The sequence below is a fragment of the Pygocentrus nattereri genome, chromosome 10 (assembly GCF_015220715.1).
Source record: "Pygocentrus nattereri isolate fPygNat1 chromosome 10, fPygNat1.pri, whole genome shotgun sequence".
NCBI lineage: Eukaryota > Metazoa > Chordata > Actinopteri > Characiformes > Serrasalmidae > Pygocentrus > Pygocentrus nattereri.
The window spans coordinates 43,647,719-43,660,161 of record NC_051220.1 but is presented as its reverse complement, the minus strand read 5'-3'; the positions used below and the strand labels follow the sequence as shown (position 1 = coordinate 43,660,161).

Genomic DNA, 12,443 nt, shown 5'->3' with positions numbered 1-12,443 from the left:
TGAGTAGACTGATAAATCAATGTGATCAGTTATTAATCTCAGCGTTACTGAGCTCTGCTAAAGTCTGAGTAGACTGATAAATCAATGTGATCAGTTATTAATCTCAGCGTTACTGAGCTCTGCTAAAGCCTGAGTAGACTGATAAATCAATGTGATCAGTTATTAATCTCAGTGTTACTGAGCTCTGCTAAAGTCTGAGTAGACTGATAAATCAATGTGATCGGTTATTAATCTCAGTGTTACTGAGCTCTGCTAAAGCCTGAGTAGACTGATAAATCTGTGATATATGCTGAATATGTTGCTTTTTGAAGTATTGATATGAAGTACATTACATTACTGAGTACATTCAGGCCAGTGCACTCAGTTTTCAGCCAGCAGTACTTTGTATTCGTATCATGATGCAGAGCGAATGCAGTAGTAGCATCAGCGTGGAACCACAGTGGAACTGTAGAATGCATGGTAATCAGCTGATTCTGCACATTCATCGATATGACGAGTGTGGTTTTTTTGATTGATACATCAAAGGCTGCGTTTTTCGTCAGAGGAAGTGCACCCCCGCCGCAGCCGCCCGGCGCAGGTATAAAACACTCTCCAGGTACAGCAGAGAGAGAGAGTGAAAGGTGAGAGACGAAAGAAGAGCATCGAGAGACAGACGAGTGCAGCTGAGAAACCATGAAGTCTGTTCTGAACATCACACTTCTCACGGTGAGAACCTCTGACCATGATCACGCTGCAGGAGAACCGCAAGCAGAGCGTTTTATTTAGTGTTTGTGCTGATGTTTATGTGTAACTACATTTCTTCATTGCGTGCACATTCTGTGATCTACATGCCACGAATTTGCTCTCATAAATAAAGCAGAAGGTTCTAGGCAAAAACCTTTATCAGTAGAGAACTGTGCACTAGGAATGTTCTAGGAACAAAACATTAATATGTAGAGAACCTTTGCACACTACTAGAAATGTTTCAGAAATAGATTCATTGCTATGTAAAAAATTAGTGTTCTAGATATGTTATAAAAAATCTGTAGTAGGTATAGAACCTTTGCATTGTTTTATAAAAGTTTTATGTTACAGCTAGGAATCATTCTAGGAGTGTTCTAGATAAAACCTGTAGTAGGGCTACAAAAGTTGCCTTGTTCTAAGAATTTTCTAGAAAACATCTTCATTTGGTATAGAGCGGTTACACTGTTCTAGGGATGTTCTAAGAAAAGTCTGTTACATCATTCTATGAATGTTCTAGGTAAAACCTTTATACGGCATAAAACCTTTCGTTTTTAGAACCTTCCAGTATTTCTTTAAACATTTAAACTAATGGTTCTTTAAAGAACAGTTCTAGTGGGAAATAAATATGCAATCTGTCTGCCTGTCTGTCTGCCTGTCTGTCTACCTGTCTGTTTACCTGTCTAACTATACGTCTGTGTTTGTGCAGGTGGTCTGCGTGATCAGTATGGCTGTGTTAGGGGTCCGGGGGGCTTCCATAGTGCAGAACCATCCCAAACAGAGTGACCACAAGTCACGCTCATACTTCCTGACTCTGGATAATCTGGACAAGGACTCAGCCAGCTCCATCCGGCCAATCAACAACGACTCCATCTCTCCATGGGAATACACGTAAGCAGCATCAGCACCACTCAGCATCCTCACCAGGCCACATTGGAATCACAACATTTATAAAATAACAATAATCTTCATCGATGAAGCACATATATTAAAATACATCAAAACACAGGCTTATTATCCAGTAATCGCGATGAACTATTCAGCATCTTCTAAAAATGATTTGAACTGAATGATTAAAAAATATTCCGTATGTACTGTGAATTGCCCACAAAATACTATGAAGTATTCATTAGCCACTATGAATGATCTCAGTCTCTACTATTATTTATTCAGTATCTGCTACAAATTATTTGTACTATTATGGAATTATTTAGTATCTTCTAAGAATTTATTCAGTATTATATATATTATTGGGTCACCACTATGAGCTATTCACTAGCTACCATGGAGTATTCATTAACTACTATTAAGTATTCTTTAGCTACTATGCATTATTCACTAAATACTGTTAAGTAATCCTTAATTACTATTAAGTATTCTTTAGGCACTATGCATTATTCACTAAATACCGTTAAGTAATCCTTAATTACTATTAAGTATTCTTTAGGCACTATGCATTATTCACTAAATACCGTTAAGTAATCCTTAATTACTATTAAGTATTCTTTAGGCACTATGCATTATTCACTAAATACCATTAAGTAATCCTTAATTACTATTAAGTATTCTTTAGGCACTATGCATTATTCACTAAATACCATTAAGTAATCCTTAATTACTATTAAGTATTCTTTAGGCACTATGCATTATTCACTAAATACCATTAAGTAATCCTTAATTACTATTAAGTATTCTTTAGGCACTATGCATTATTCACTAAATACCATTAAGTAATCCTTAATTACTATTAAGTATTCTTTAGGCACTATGCATTATTTACTAAATACCATTAAGTAATCCTTAATTACTATTAAGTATTCTTTAGGCACTATGCATTATTTACTAAATACCATTAAGTATTCATTAACTACTATGAATTATTCACTATGCCCTGTGATATTTTCAGTAACCTATGGCTTATTCTTTAACTAACCAACACTTCTTCTGCGTATGTTCTAAAGAGAACTGCTAACGTTAGGATGCTGTTGTTTTTAGGTCGGTGCACTCTGGCATGTAGCTGTGTGTAGCTGTGTGTAGCTGTGTGTAGCTGTGTGTAGGATGTGTGTGGATTTCATATCATTTTCACCGGATGTCACAACCAGCAACTGAAACTGTGACTCTTGTTCACCGTCTCTGACCCGTAAAGCGCAGGGGCTCATATCTGTGACATCACAAAGAGCTGATTTCGCTTCTTTTAGGAAATGATTCAGCACATCAACAAAGCTATAAATATAGAGGTGCCTGTGGAGTATAGACAGTAAGATAAACAAGTTAAAAACAGTACTCTTGATAAAATTACTTAAGCCAAATACAAAAGTACTGGCTTATGAATGTACTGAAGTATCATGAGTCATTAGTAGAATAACATTAGATAAGATCTATAGTAACTCACAGCACGTTCTACGTCCCATATTTAAGTCCTTTTCACAAATATTTACTTTACTTTTATTTACTTTTACTCAAGTAATATTTTAGAGTATTTCTATTTTTTACTTGAGTACTCTCTTTAAAAAGATGGTTCTATAAGCATTCTTTAGTCAAGACAATGGTTGTGTATAGACCCATGAACACTCAAAGAACCATCTGCATGCTGAGATGATTCTCTGCCCGGTTAAATTGTTCCTCAGATCGATGGAGAATGTGTTCTATATGGTTCTGTTTAGAACCTGTTTGAAAAGGGTTCTGCATAGCACCGAAATGAGTTCTTTTACTGTGACAAGCTTGAAGTCGTAACAATAGACGAACCTTTTTGGTTCTATATAGAACCACGTATGGCACATTCTCCATCAAATCAATGTGACCAACCCTTTCACAATGCACAGAACCCTTTATTCATGCAAATGGTTCTTTGAGTGCTCATGGAACCATTTTCTTTAACCCTTGAAGAACCATCGTTTTTAAGTTTGTAGTGACAATTTAAAACCCTTTTGGGAGCCGTGTAGAACCATATATAACACATTTATGATCAATCTGAGGAACAGTTTCACCACGCAGAGAACCATTTAAGTATGCAAGTGTTGATGGTTCTATACAGAACCCTTGAAGAACCATCTTTTTTAAGAGTGTACATAAGTACTGCACTGTGTCCTGGTTTTTATGTGTGGAAGTTATTTTAGCACTTTTGTTTTCCAAAATAAAGACTTAGACTCAGTGACATCACTGTTCCTGTAATATTCCTCCTATTATCTTTTTCATATTATTGAGTTACCACTGTGAATAATTCAGTAACTGTTAGAACAAATAGAACAAATTCAGAAAATACAACAAATTATTTAGTATCTACAATTAATTTTCCACTAACTACTGTTAAATATTCATTAGCCACTATGAATGATCTCGGTCTCTATCTATTCAGTATCCACTATAAATTATTTGCTACCTACTATGGAATTACTTAGTATTACTTAGTATTTCTTAACTACTATTAAGTATTCATTAGCCACTATAAACTTTTCACCAATTACTATTAAGTATTCATGAACTACTATTCATTTTAGCACTTTCTTTTTCCAAAATAAAGACTTTATGGAATGTGAATCTAATTGATTATAATTGATTGTCACATTCCCCAATTAAAGCTCCTCCAGATTGTTGTAATTCCACCCTTTAATCACAGAATGATCAGGAAGCCGTGATCCTTTTTGGATCATAATTGACCTCAGTGACCTCACTGTTCCTATAATATTCCTCCTTCTCTCTCGACAGACTTGTCAGAGATAGCGACTACATCCCCGAGGTCATCTCGACCGCCAAGTGTCTGCTGACCGGATGTCTGAACACGAAGGGAGAGGAGATCCTGGACGTGGAATCCAAACCCATAATGAGGCAAATCCTGGTGCTCAAGAAGGTCAAAGCTGACGAGAAAAGCTACCAGTTAAAACTGGCTTATAAGACCATCTCTGTGGGCTGCACTTGCGTCCGGCCATACGTCCAGCAGGTCTGAGAAGTGTGGGCTGAACTTCTGCTCAAAATCCAGCTTCTTCTCCATCTGTGGATTTTTACTATTGACTGTTATTTATTCCTCTCATCATAAGTGCCTTGTTTATGAGAGTGCTATTTATTAATTAACCCTTTGAACTGCAGCCTGTAAAGACCTATTGTCTGCCGGTATATTGCAAAATGGAATGTGATATATTGTATATTTTCAGTATATTTCTTGTTGTTTTCTAAGGGGGTTTTCTATATTTCTTAAGATGTTATTTATTGAGCAAACTAGTACCGATTATTTGTAAATAATCTGTTAAATTAATTAACTTAATCTAATAAATGAGAGAACTGGAGGCATTCTAACTGTGGAAATATTTCTTTGAGTTTGTTTCAAAACGGCTAAAAAGATTGAAAAGAGTGAAACCAGCCTCACTCTTGAAAAGAAAGGTTCTCTGGAACGGTGCCCCAAAGAACCTGTCAAAGGACAGTTCTTTAGCTCCTAAAAGGCCAAAGTTTTATTACACGCCTGAGAACAGCACAGCCAGTTTGCACTGAAGTCCCTGTAGTTACTAAATGATAAGGCTTAGTATGTAAGCCTGAGGTTTTAAGGGGTTAAAGAAACATTGCCACGCCTGAGATGTGTGAGAACCTTTCCAAAGAACCTCCACATGATGTATGAACCCAGTTCCAAAATATTGGGACAGAAGGTAAAAGTGCTAGAAATAGAAAGCAGTGATTTCATACATCAACTTTGACCTGCATTTTAATAAAGCAGCACAAAGACAAGTTATCTTATCAACTTCAATGGTTTTTTTGTGAAAATAGGCTCTTTCTGAAACTGATGCCTGCAACACGTTACAAAATAGTTCACAAGGGGCCATTTAAGGCTGTTTAAGTTCAAAAGCAACTTAAACAGGTGATGCAGTCATATAAAGGTATAAAAGGGGCATCCAGGAAAGGCTGAGTCAAGACCACTTTGCCAGAAATGCATAAGCGGTTAAATAATAATGTTTCTCGGTGAGTGATTGAGGATTTTAGGTATTTTACCCTCGACAGTGCATAATATCATCAAAATGATCAGGAAATCTGCAAAAAAAGGAAAAGGTCAAAAACCACAGATGAACGCCATGTGATCTTCAGCTCCTCTTCTACTCTTCGGCTCTTCAAGACAGCAGTACACTAAAGACCAGCATGTTTCTGTGATTATATACCACATCGGCTTGAGAATACTTTAACGCATTTGTGCATCTAGAAATGCAGGTTAAGACTGGCCTGTGCACAGAGGAAGTCAAAGATCAACAACGCTGAGAAACGCTGCCAACTTCTCTGGGCTCGAATTCATCTGAAATAGACTGATGTTCAGTGGAAACCCATATTGTGGTCTAAACAATCAACCTATCAAATTGTTTATGGAAATGATGACTCATCCTGATTGTTACCAGTGTAAAGTTCAAAATCCAGCAAATGTTAAATGGCTTGGGGAAGGGGGGTTGATTTTAGTGGTTAACCTCCATATCTGTGAAAGCTCCAGTGACACTGAACGCAATGAATCGGTTTGTATCTGCAGTAACCAAATGATTATTAATTACAAACATGCTCCTGTCACAGCTGTTTTAGAACATGTTGCAGGCATCAAATGTGGAATGAGTGTATATTTACAAATAACGATGAAGTTAAAATTGCTCAGAATGACGTTGCTTGCATCTGAACTACAGAATTATGTAGAAATTTGTACAAATTCAATGGAATTGCCCCCTTAAGAATCGTCAAGTGAACTGAGATTGTGGTACACTCTAAAACGGAAACAGACATATTTTAGGCCTTTTTATAATTCAAGCTTTAAGGGTCTTGAACTCAAAGAAGCTGTAAAAGGTTCCCCGACGCTGGGTGAACAAAAAGGCAGTGAATCTTTTGCACTTTCTGGCTAATTTGGGTTGAATCACAGAGAGAAAGGCCGTCCCACACAGCAGTCCTTTAATGCCCATTGCATCTAAAATATATTACAATTTCTGTACAGCAGTGAAATCAGATACCAGCTGATCATGAAGGCGATTGACTGTATTTACAGCAACAAGAAGGCTTTTTTTTTCTTTTTCTTTTTTGAGGTTCCGCTTTTTTAACAAAATAAATCCTCGAGAGCAGTGAGAACACGTCGGCTGCACTTATGGGTGATACGCACATCACATGGGAGAGTCCACAAGACACTCGTACGCACTCATACAGGCCCAAACACGCTCAGATTTGGCACTGTTGGCTCCTCTGATTAAAAGTCAATGATGCTTCTGCAACAGACTGACCAGTCAGTCTCCCTTTCCGTCTGGCTGGACGACAGCCATTCACAATGATAGCACAACGTCACGGTGTCGTTTCTGTATCGTAATCTCATGTGATCGAAGCTAATAAGCTCTCAGCTCTACAGTCAGTCCCTTTGGATGAATGGTCTCCCAAATTTTCAGCATGTTTGTGGAGAGCACCTCATGGCACCTGGAACATAAGAGAGGTCAGAGATTACACTGAGATCACTGGCAGGAACAGAAAGCACACGTCCACACAGCTGAACGGATTTTCACACACTTTATCGGTTATAATTGCAGCATGCAAGCATTAAAATCACCATCACATGTCGGGAATATGTCCATTTAAAGGAAAACTTTCAGCAATTTTTTTCAACAGAATCTCTATCAGCTGTGTCTGTACACTCTTAGAGTAAAGAAGATGGCTCTTCAAGGGTTCTTTAGTAAAGATAATGGCCCTATATAGAACCATGAACACTCAAAGAACCACCTGCGTTCTTTAATGTTTCTTTGCATGGTGAAATGTTCCTTCAGATCCAGGGAGAACGTGCTGTATTCGCTTCTATACAGAATCTTCTATTGTTCCAAGTGTGACATTCCTGTTTTGGTGCTATATAGGATCTCATTCAACACGTTCTCCATCTGAAGAACCACTTCGCCATGCAAAGAACGCTTTATAGTTCTTCAGGGACCGTATCTTTTAAACAGTGTAGCGTATGGTCGATTCCCACAAACCATAAGCTTTAAAAATGTTTTCCTAATTTTGGGAAAGAAAATGTGTCGACTCAGAATTTGCTTAGGAATGAATGGAAGTCAATGGGCAGTTGTTGAATAGAGTCTAAACTCTTTAACTAATTCTTCAGCCAAAGCTGTTTGTAAAGTAAGCTGTGAATCAGTAAAGGGTCCTTTTAGAAGTGGGATTAGTTTCCCAGAGGGAGGAATTTTTAACAGCTTGGTACAAAAGGGAAAGTAACCGGAACTACTTTTTACCAGTGCTGCCCCAGTGTTGGGAAATTGCACCAAACCGCTTTGATAAGAAATGAAATCTGTCGCATCACATCTGTGCGGCTAAAGCAGGACTGACACCTGCCGTTTTAAGCAGATGCAAGTGAAGCATATTCACATGTTTCAAATGTTAATTCACAAAATTACTGCCCACTGACTTTTCTATCATAGGTGCGTATTGATCCGACAGGTTTTCTCCTCTTTTCAAGTAATACGGGCAGGGATTGGGTTGAAAAAGGCTGAAGGGGTCCTTTAAAGTTATACACAGCGTACACTGTACATCCTCTGAAGCAGCCGGGTGGCAAAAACAAAAGCACAGATACACAAAAGCTCACAGCACCCATCAGATCAGTACACAAAACAGGGGTACACAAACATCTAGGGCCAGTCTTCACAAATCACAAATACACGTCACATCAAGTCCAGTCCAGCTTCGTTTGCCTCTCCGTCAAAACATGCAAAGCTGCTCAGGGCTACGAGCTACGGGTGGCGTTTAGGGGGCGTCTAAACTATTCTGGGTAATGAATGGGCTTGTTTGACTGGTAAATAAAAACGGGGCTGTTTGCTCGTTATCACAATAATCCATTATTTCTGGGGTCTTTCTGGAGCCTGAAAACGTCAAAGTGGAGCCCCAGCAGTTTTTTAGTGTAGGTCACTGTGGAGGGCGGTGAAGCCAACGCTGCAGAACCACACTTCCTCTTCCACAGACACCGTGTGCCATTTTTACATCGGAACAGAGACCCGGAGGGCCTGAATTTGCGGCATGTTCTCCATGTAATAAAATGACAACACAAGCTCTGTCCTGCACCACACTCTACTGCCAGTCCAGCTCCATCTGCTCCTTATTTTTCCTCACCTCCTCAGCGTGCTTGTCCTGCAAGACAGAGAGGAAACACAACAGAGATCGGGTTAAATGAGCTGCGTCAAACCAACATCTCAGACCTGAATGAATGCACCGCAGACAATGGTCAGACAAGCTTAAAGTTTTGAGACTGTTGTAAGCTTCACTGTCAGAAATAAAGGAACGCTTCTCCTTCATCGAGGTACAAACAGTGTAGATGTTCCCTCAAAGGTTCTACAGTGGTTCTAAGGTCTGATTGTGGAGCTTAAATCAGTTCCTCCAGGTGAAAAGTTGGTATTTGTTCCTTTTCATAACCGAATGTTTTAAAACAGAGCAGGAGAGTAAAAGCCTGGAGGCGAGGCGAGGCGGGGTGTGTGGAGTCAGTCCAGCTTAGAACAGATCATCTCAGTGGATTATGGTTCAGTTATGTTCCCTGACTAAAGGGACTGAGACGGAGCCTTGAGGGTCCCACCCCAGTGATGAGAGGGGAACCGCCCCAGAGATGGTTCTGAGAGTGGATTATTAGATTTGCCTTATTTACAGACATTTTTCACTTTTTTTTGAGTCATTTTAGTAAGCGGAATTGTTTGACAATATTTTTGTTAAGGAAATTCCACCTCTGCATTTAACCTTGTGATCTTGATTCTGTGGTTTCTGACGCTGAATGATTCCCTGCTATCCAGAAACTTGGACCAAAGGAAATTAACATGAAGCTGAAAACAGCAGCAGCCTGTTAGCTTCATCAGCCTTCGTCAGCTCAAACTGAAGAAGAGGAATTTCAGGTTCTGGCACTAAACGTGGTGGAATACATTTGGGCGAGGAGTGAAACTGAGTGAACTGTGAAAATTGTGTGTTTGTAATTGTGAACCAGAGAGCAAGAGGAGAGCGGACCACCCTCTGATGGCAAAGCTGGCGGCCCACTGGCCTCTCTTGCTGAGAGATTCCCAGGCGGCACTCTGGTGGTTATTAAACAAAACGCTTTTTTAAACGCACAGTCCAGTTCACTTAATTTAGAATTTCATTCTTTGTACATTAGTTTAGTAAATAAATTTAATTATTTTATTATTTAATTGTTTTAAATTAGGTCTAATTGATTTTTTCCCTCTAACATTTGTCTTAATGTATTTTCCAAAATAAAAGCCCTTTAAAAAGCATTTAAAATCTGTTTGAGGAGATTAAAAGCTAGTTGTATGCAGGACAGTAATATGGGTGGTCTCAGGGGGACCAGCAGTGGCAAAGTAGTCAGCAGGGTGCCGTCCTTATCAAGCCAGTGTACCTGAATACATCAGGCATAACAGTCTGACCACCTCCTTGTTTTTACACTCACTGTCCACTTTATCAGCTCCACTGACCGCATAGCTGCACTCTGTAGTTCTACAGTTACAGACTGTAGTCACTAACACACCACCAACCACGTCAGTGTTACGTCAGTGCTGAGAATGATCCACCACCCAAACAGTACCTGCTCTGTGAGGGTCCATGGGGGTCCTGACCACTGAAGAACAGGGTAACAGAGTATCAGAGAAACAGATGGACTACAGTCTGTAACTGTAGGACTACAGAGTGCAGCTATACGGTCAGTGGAGCTGATGAAGTGGACAGTGAATGTAGAGACTGTTACGGCTGATCTGCGTATGCTGGTATCTGGGTGTCACCAAACTATTGCTTCATTAATGAAAGAAAGCCCTGTTAGCTTACAGGTAGGGTCCCAGCTATTTGTGTTGAATGAATGTCTGTTTGTCACGTCAGAAGAGCAGAAAGTCTGGACCTCACCTTCTCCTGAAGACGCTCCAGCATGGCGGCGATGTGAGCTTCCCTGTTCTCTTTGTTGATCTCCATCCTCTGCTCCAGCTTCTCCTTGGCCATCTTGATGAAGTTGTTTTGCTCGTCTATCGCTTTCTGAGCGACTCCGCGCTCATGCTCTCTCTTCTCGGCCAGGTGCTTCAGCAGCTCCGCTTCCTGGCACTGGTATCAGAGCACAGAGAGGAGTGGGTAAGAGCTCTGAGAAATGAAGGCCCTCAGCATCGCTGACGGCCAACTACCCCCTGCATTCCAACCTAATCAAAAGACCTGCTGTTTAATCTGACATCTCTCCCTTAGTGGCTTGACTGTGCGGGTTCTGACGCCGTATGACGCTCCGCTGTCTATGAACATGGATTTAAGTACTTCAGCATGGCTAAAACGAGAGGCATGCAGTTTCATTTGCCTGAATGGCTTTCTCAGTCTGAAAGTTGCCTCTGGTTTTGTGGATCATAATTACACTGCTGTTCAAATGTTGGAGCCACAAGTTTAGTTTTAATAATAATAATAATAATAATAATAAATTACATTTATATAGCGCCTTTCACAAACCCAAGGTCGCTTCACATAGCAAAAAATATATTAATATATAATATACATTAATAATATAAAGGCAATTTTATCACAGGTTCATTGTCACAATTGGCCCCTCCCAGTCCTCCATGTGCTTTTGTTTTGGTCTTGTCCATGTGATTCCTTGTTTTGTTTCTTCCTAGTCCTGCCCCCTTGTTTCCAGACCCTGCCCCTGATTGTAACCACCTGTGTCTTGTTAACCCTTGTTATTCCTTGTATTTAAGCCCTGTGTTTTCCCCTGCTAGGCTGCTGGTCTTTGTATGGTCTTTGTATTGTTGGGTGTTTGTTCTGCTGGCCTCCATTGTGAGTTTAGTCTGTGTTTCTTTACGTCATGTCTGTTCCCCGATCTATCCATGTTGGCTCTCTGACCCTGGACCGTTTTGACCCCGATTCCGGATTTGCCTTTAATAAATCTCGCTTCTCTTCGCATACGCGTCTGCCTCATCATCGCTCCCCAGCGTTACATTCATGTGCAATGCACATTACGGCAAGTGGAAACATCTTAAATCCAGTCAATATTTCTCATTTTTGTCATTTTCTGACTGTTGTTATACTATTACGGTGCTGTTCTGTCTATTTCCAGGACATTTTGTCTAGTGGAAATGTCAAATTCTGCAGCCAGATCATTTTGCATGTATGTTTATAGTGTATAAAGAGGTTAAAGCCAGTCGTCACTTAATGACATTCTATTATTCTATTAGCTTCGGACCATCGAGCTTGACGTTCTAATAACGTTTGACAACAACAAGGATTTTCTAATAAAATTAACATCCTGAATGGCCGGGTTTAAGGAACTTATCAAGCAATTACTGTAAAGAGGCTATATATATATATAAAATTAATAATAATAATGATACTTATTAAATGATTAACTATCATTCAGTGTGCTATTCAGTTCAGTTCAGTTGGATTCACTGCTTTCTACATCACTGTTTGACAGGAAAGCAGGTGGAGACCCCCAGTGAGCACTGACGAGAGCATACAAGCCCCTAAGAACAACTGAGAGGAACCCAGACTCAGAAGGGGAACCCATCCTCCAATCCTCCAGACAGTACAGCAACAGGTAGTACAGGTAGTAGATGATACGTGTACAGAGGGGAAAGATTTTTCAGGTGGAGCGTTTTAGTTCCTGCCTCACCTTTCTCCGTTCCTCTGCCGCGTCCAGTTTCTTCTGGATCTCCTCCAATGAGGGGTCCCGGCGAGGAGGGATGGTGGGGTGGAACTCGCGCTGGCCGTCGAACGATGGGGGTCTGAGGATGACCTCGAAGGCCTGGCCGGATGCA

The 12,443-nt window shown here is 40.0% G+C and overlaps 2 protein-coding genes across 3 annotated transcripts in view; one reads left to right on the top strand and one right to left on the bottom strand.

The window, feature by feature from the left end:
• Nucleotides 1–619: 619 nt before the first annotated feature.
• il17a/f1 (interleukin 17a/f1) lies at nucleotides 620–4,663 on the top strand. The gene is made up of 3 exons (XM_017686412.1): nucleotides 620–705; nucleotides 1,430–1,611; nucleotides 4,426–4,663. Exons 1-3 carry the CDS (start codon nucleotides 673–675, stop codon nucleotides 4,661–4,663), a joined length of 453 nt encoding a protein of 150 aa, XP_017541901.1. The 5' UTR covers nucleotides 620–672.
• Nucleotides 4,664–6,604: 1,941 nt separating this feature from the next.
• Nucleotides 6,605–12,443, bottom strand: part of stmn4l (stathmin-like 4, like) — a 9,996-nt gene continuing 4,157 nt past the window's right edge. The window contains exons 4-7 of one of the 2 annotated variants that reach the window (XM_017686417.2): nucleotides 12,299–12,443; nucleotides 10,561–10,752; nucleotides 8,803–8,820; nucleotides 6,605–7,131 (exon numbers count right to left, since the gene is read on the bottom strand). The exon at nucleotides 12,299–12,443 is cut by the window's right edge and continues 61 nt beyond it. In XM_017686417.2, coding sequence (XP_017541906.1) covers nucleotides 7,123–7,131; nucleotides 8,803–8,820; nucleotides 10,561–10,752; nucleotides 12,299–12,443 — 364 coding nt within the window. In that variant the 3' untranslated portion in view covers nucleotides 6,605–7,122. Of the gene's footprint in view, nucleotides 7,132–7,204; nucleotides 8,821–10,560; nucleotides 10,753–12,298 lie in introns of those variants that run through there. The other variant, XM_017686416.2, reaches the window with a different exon arrangement.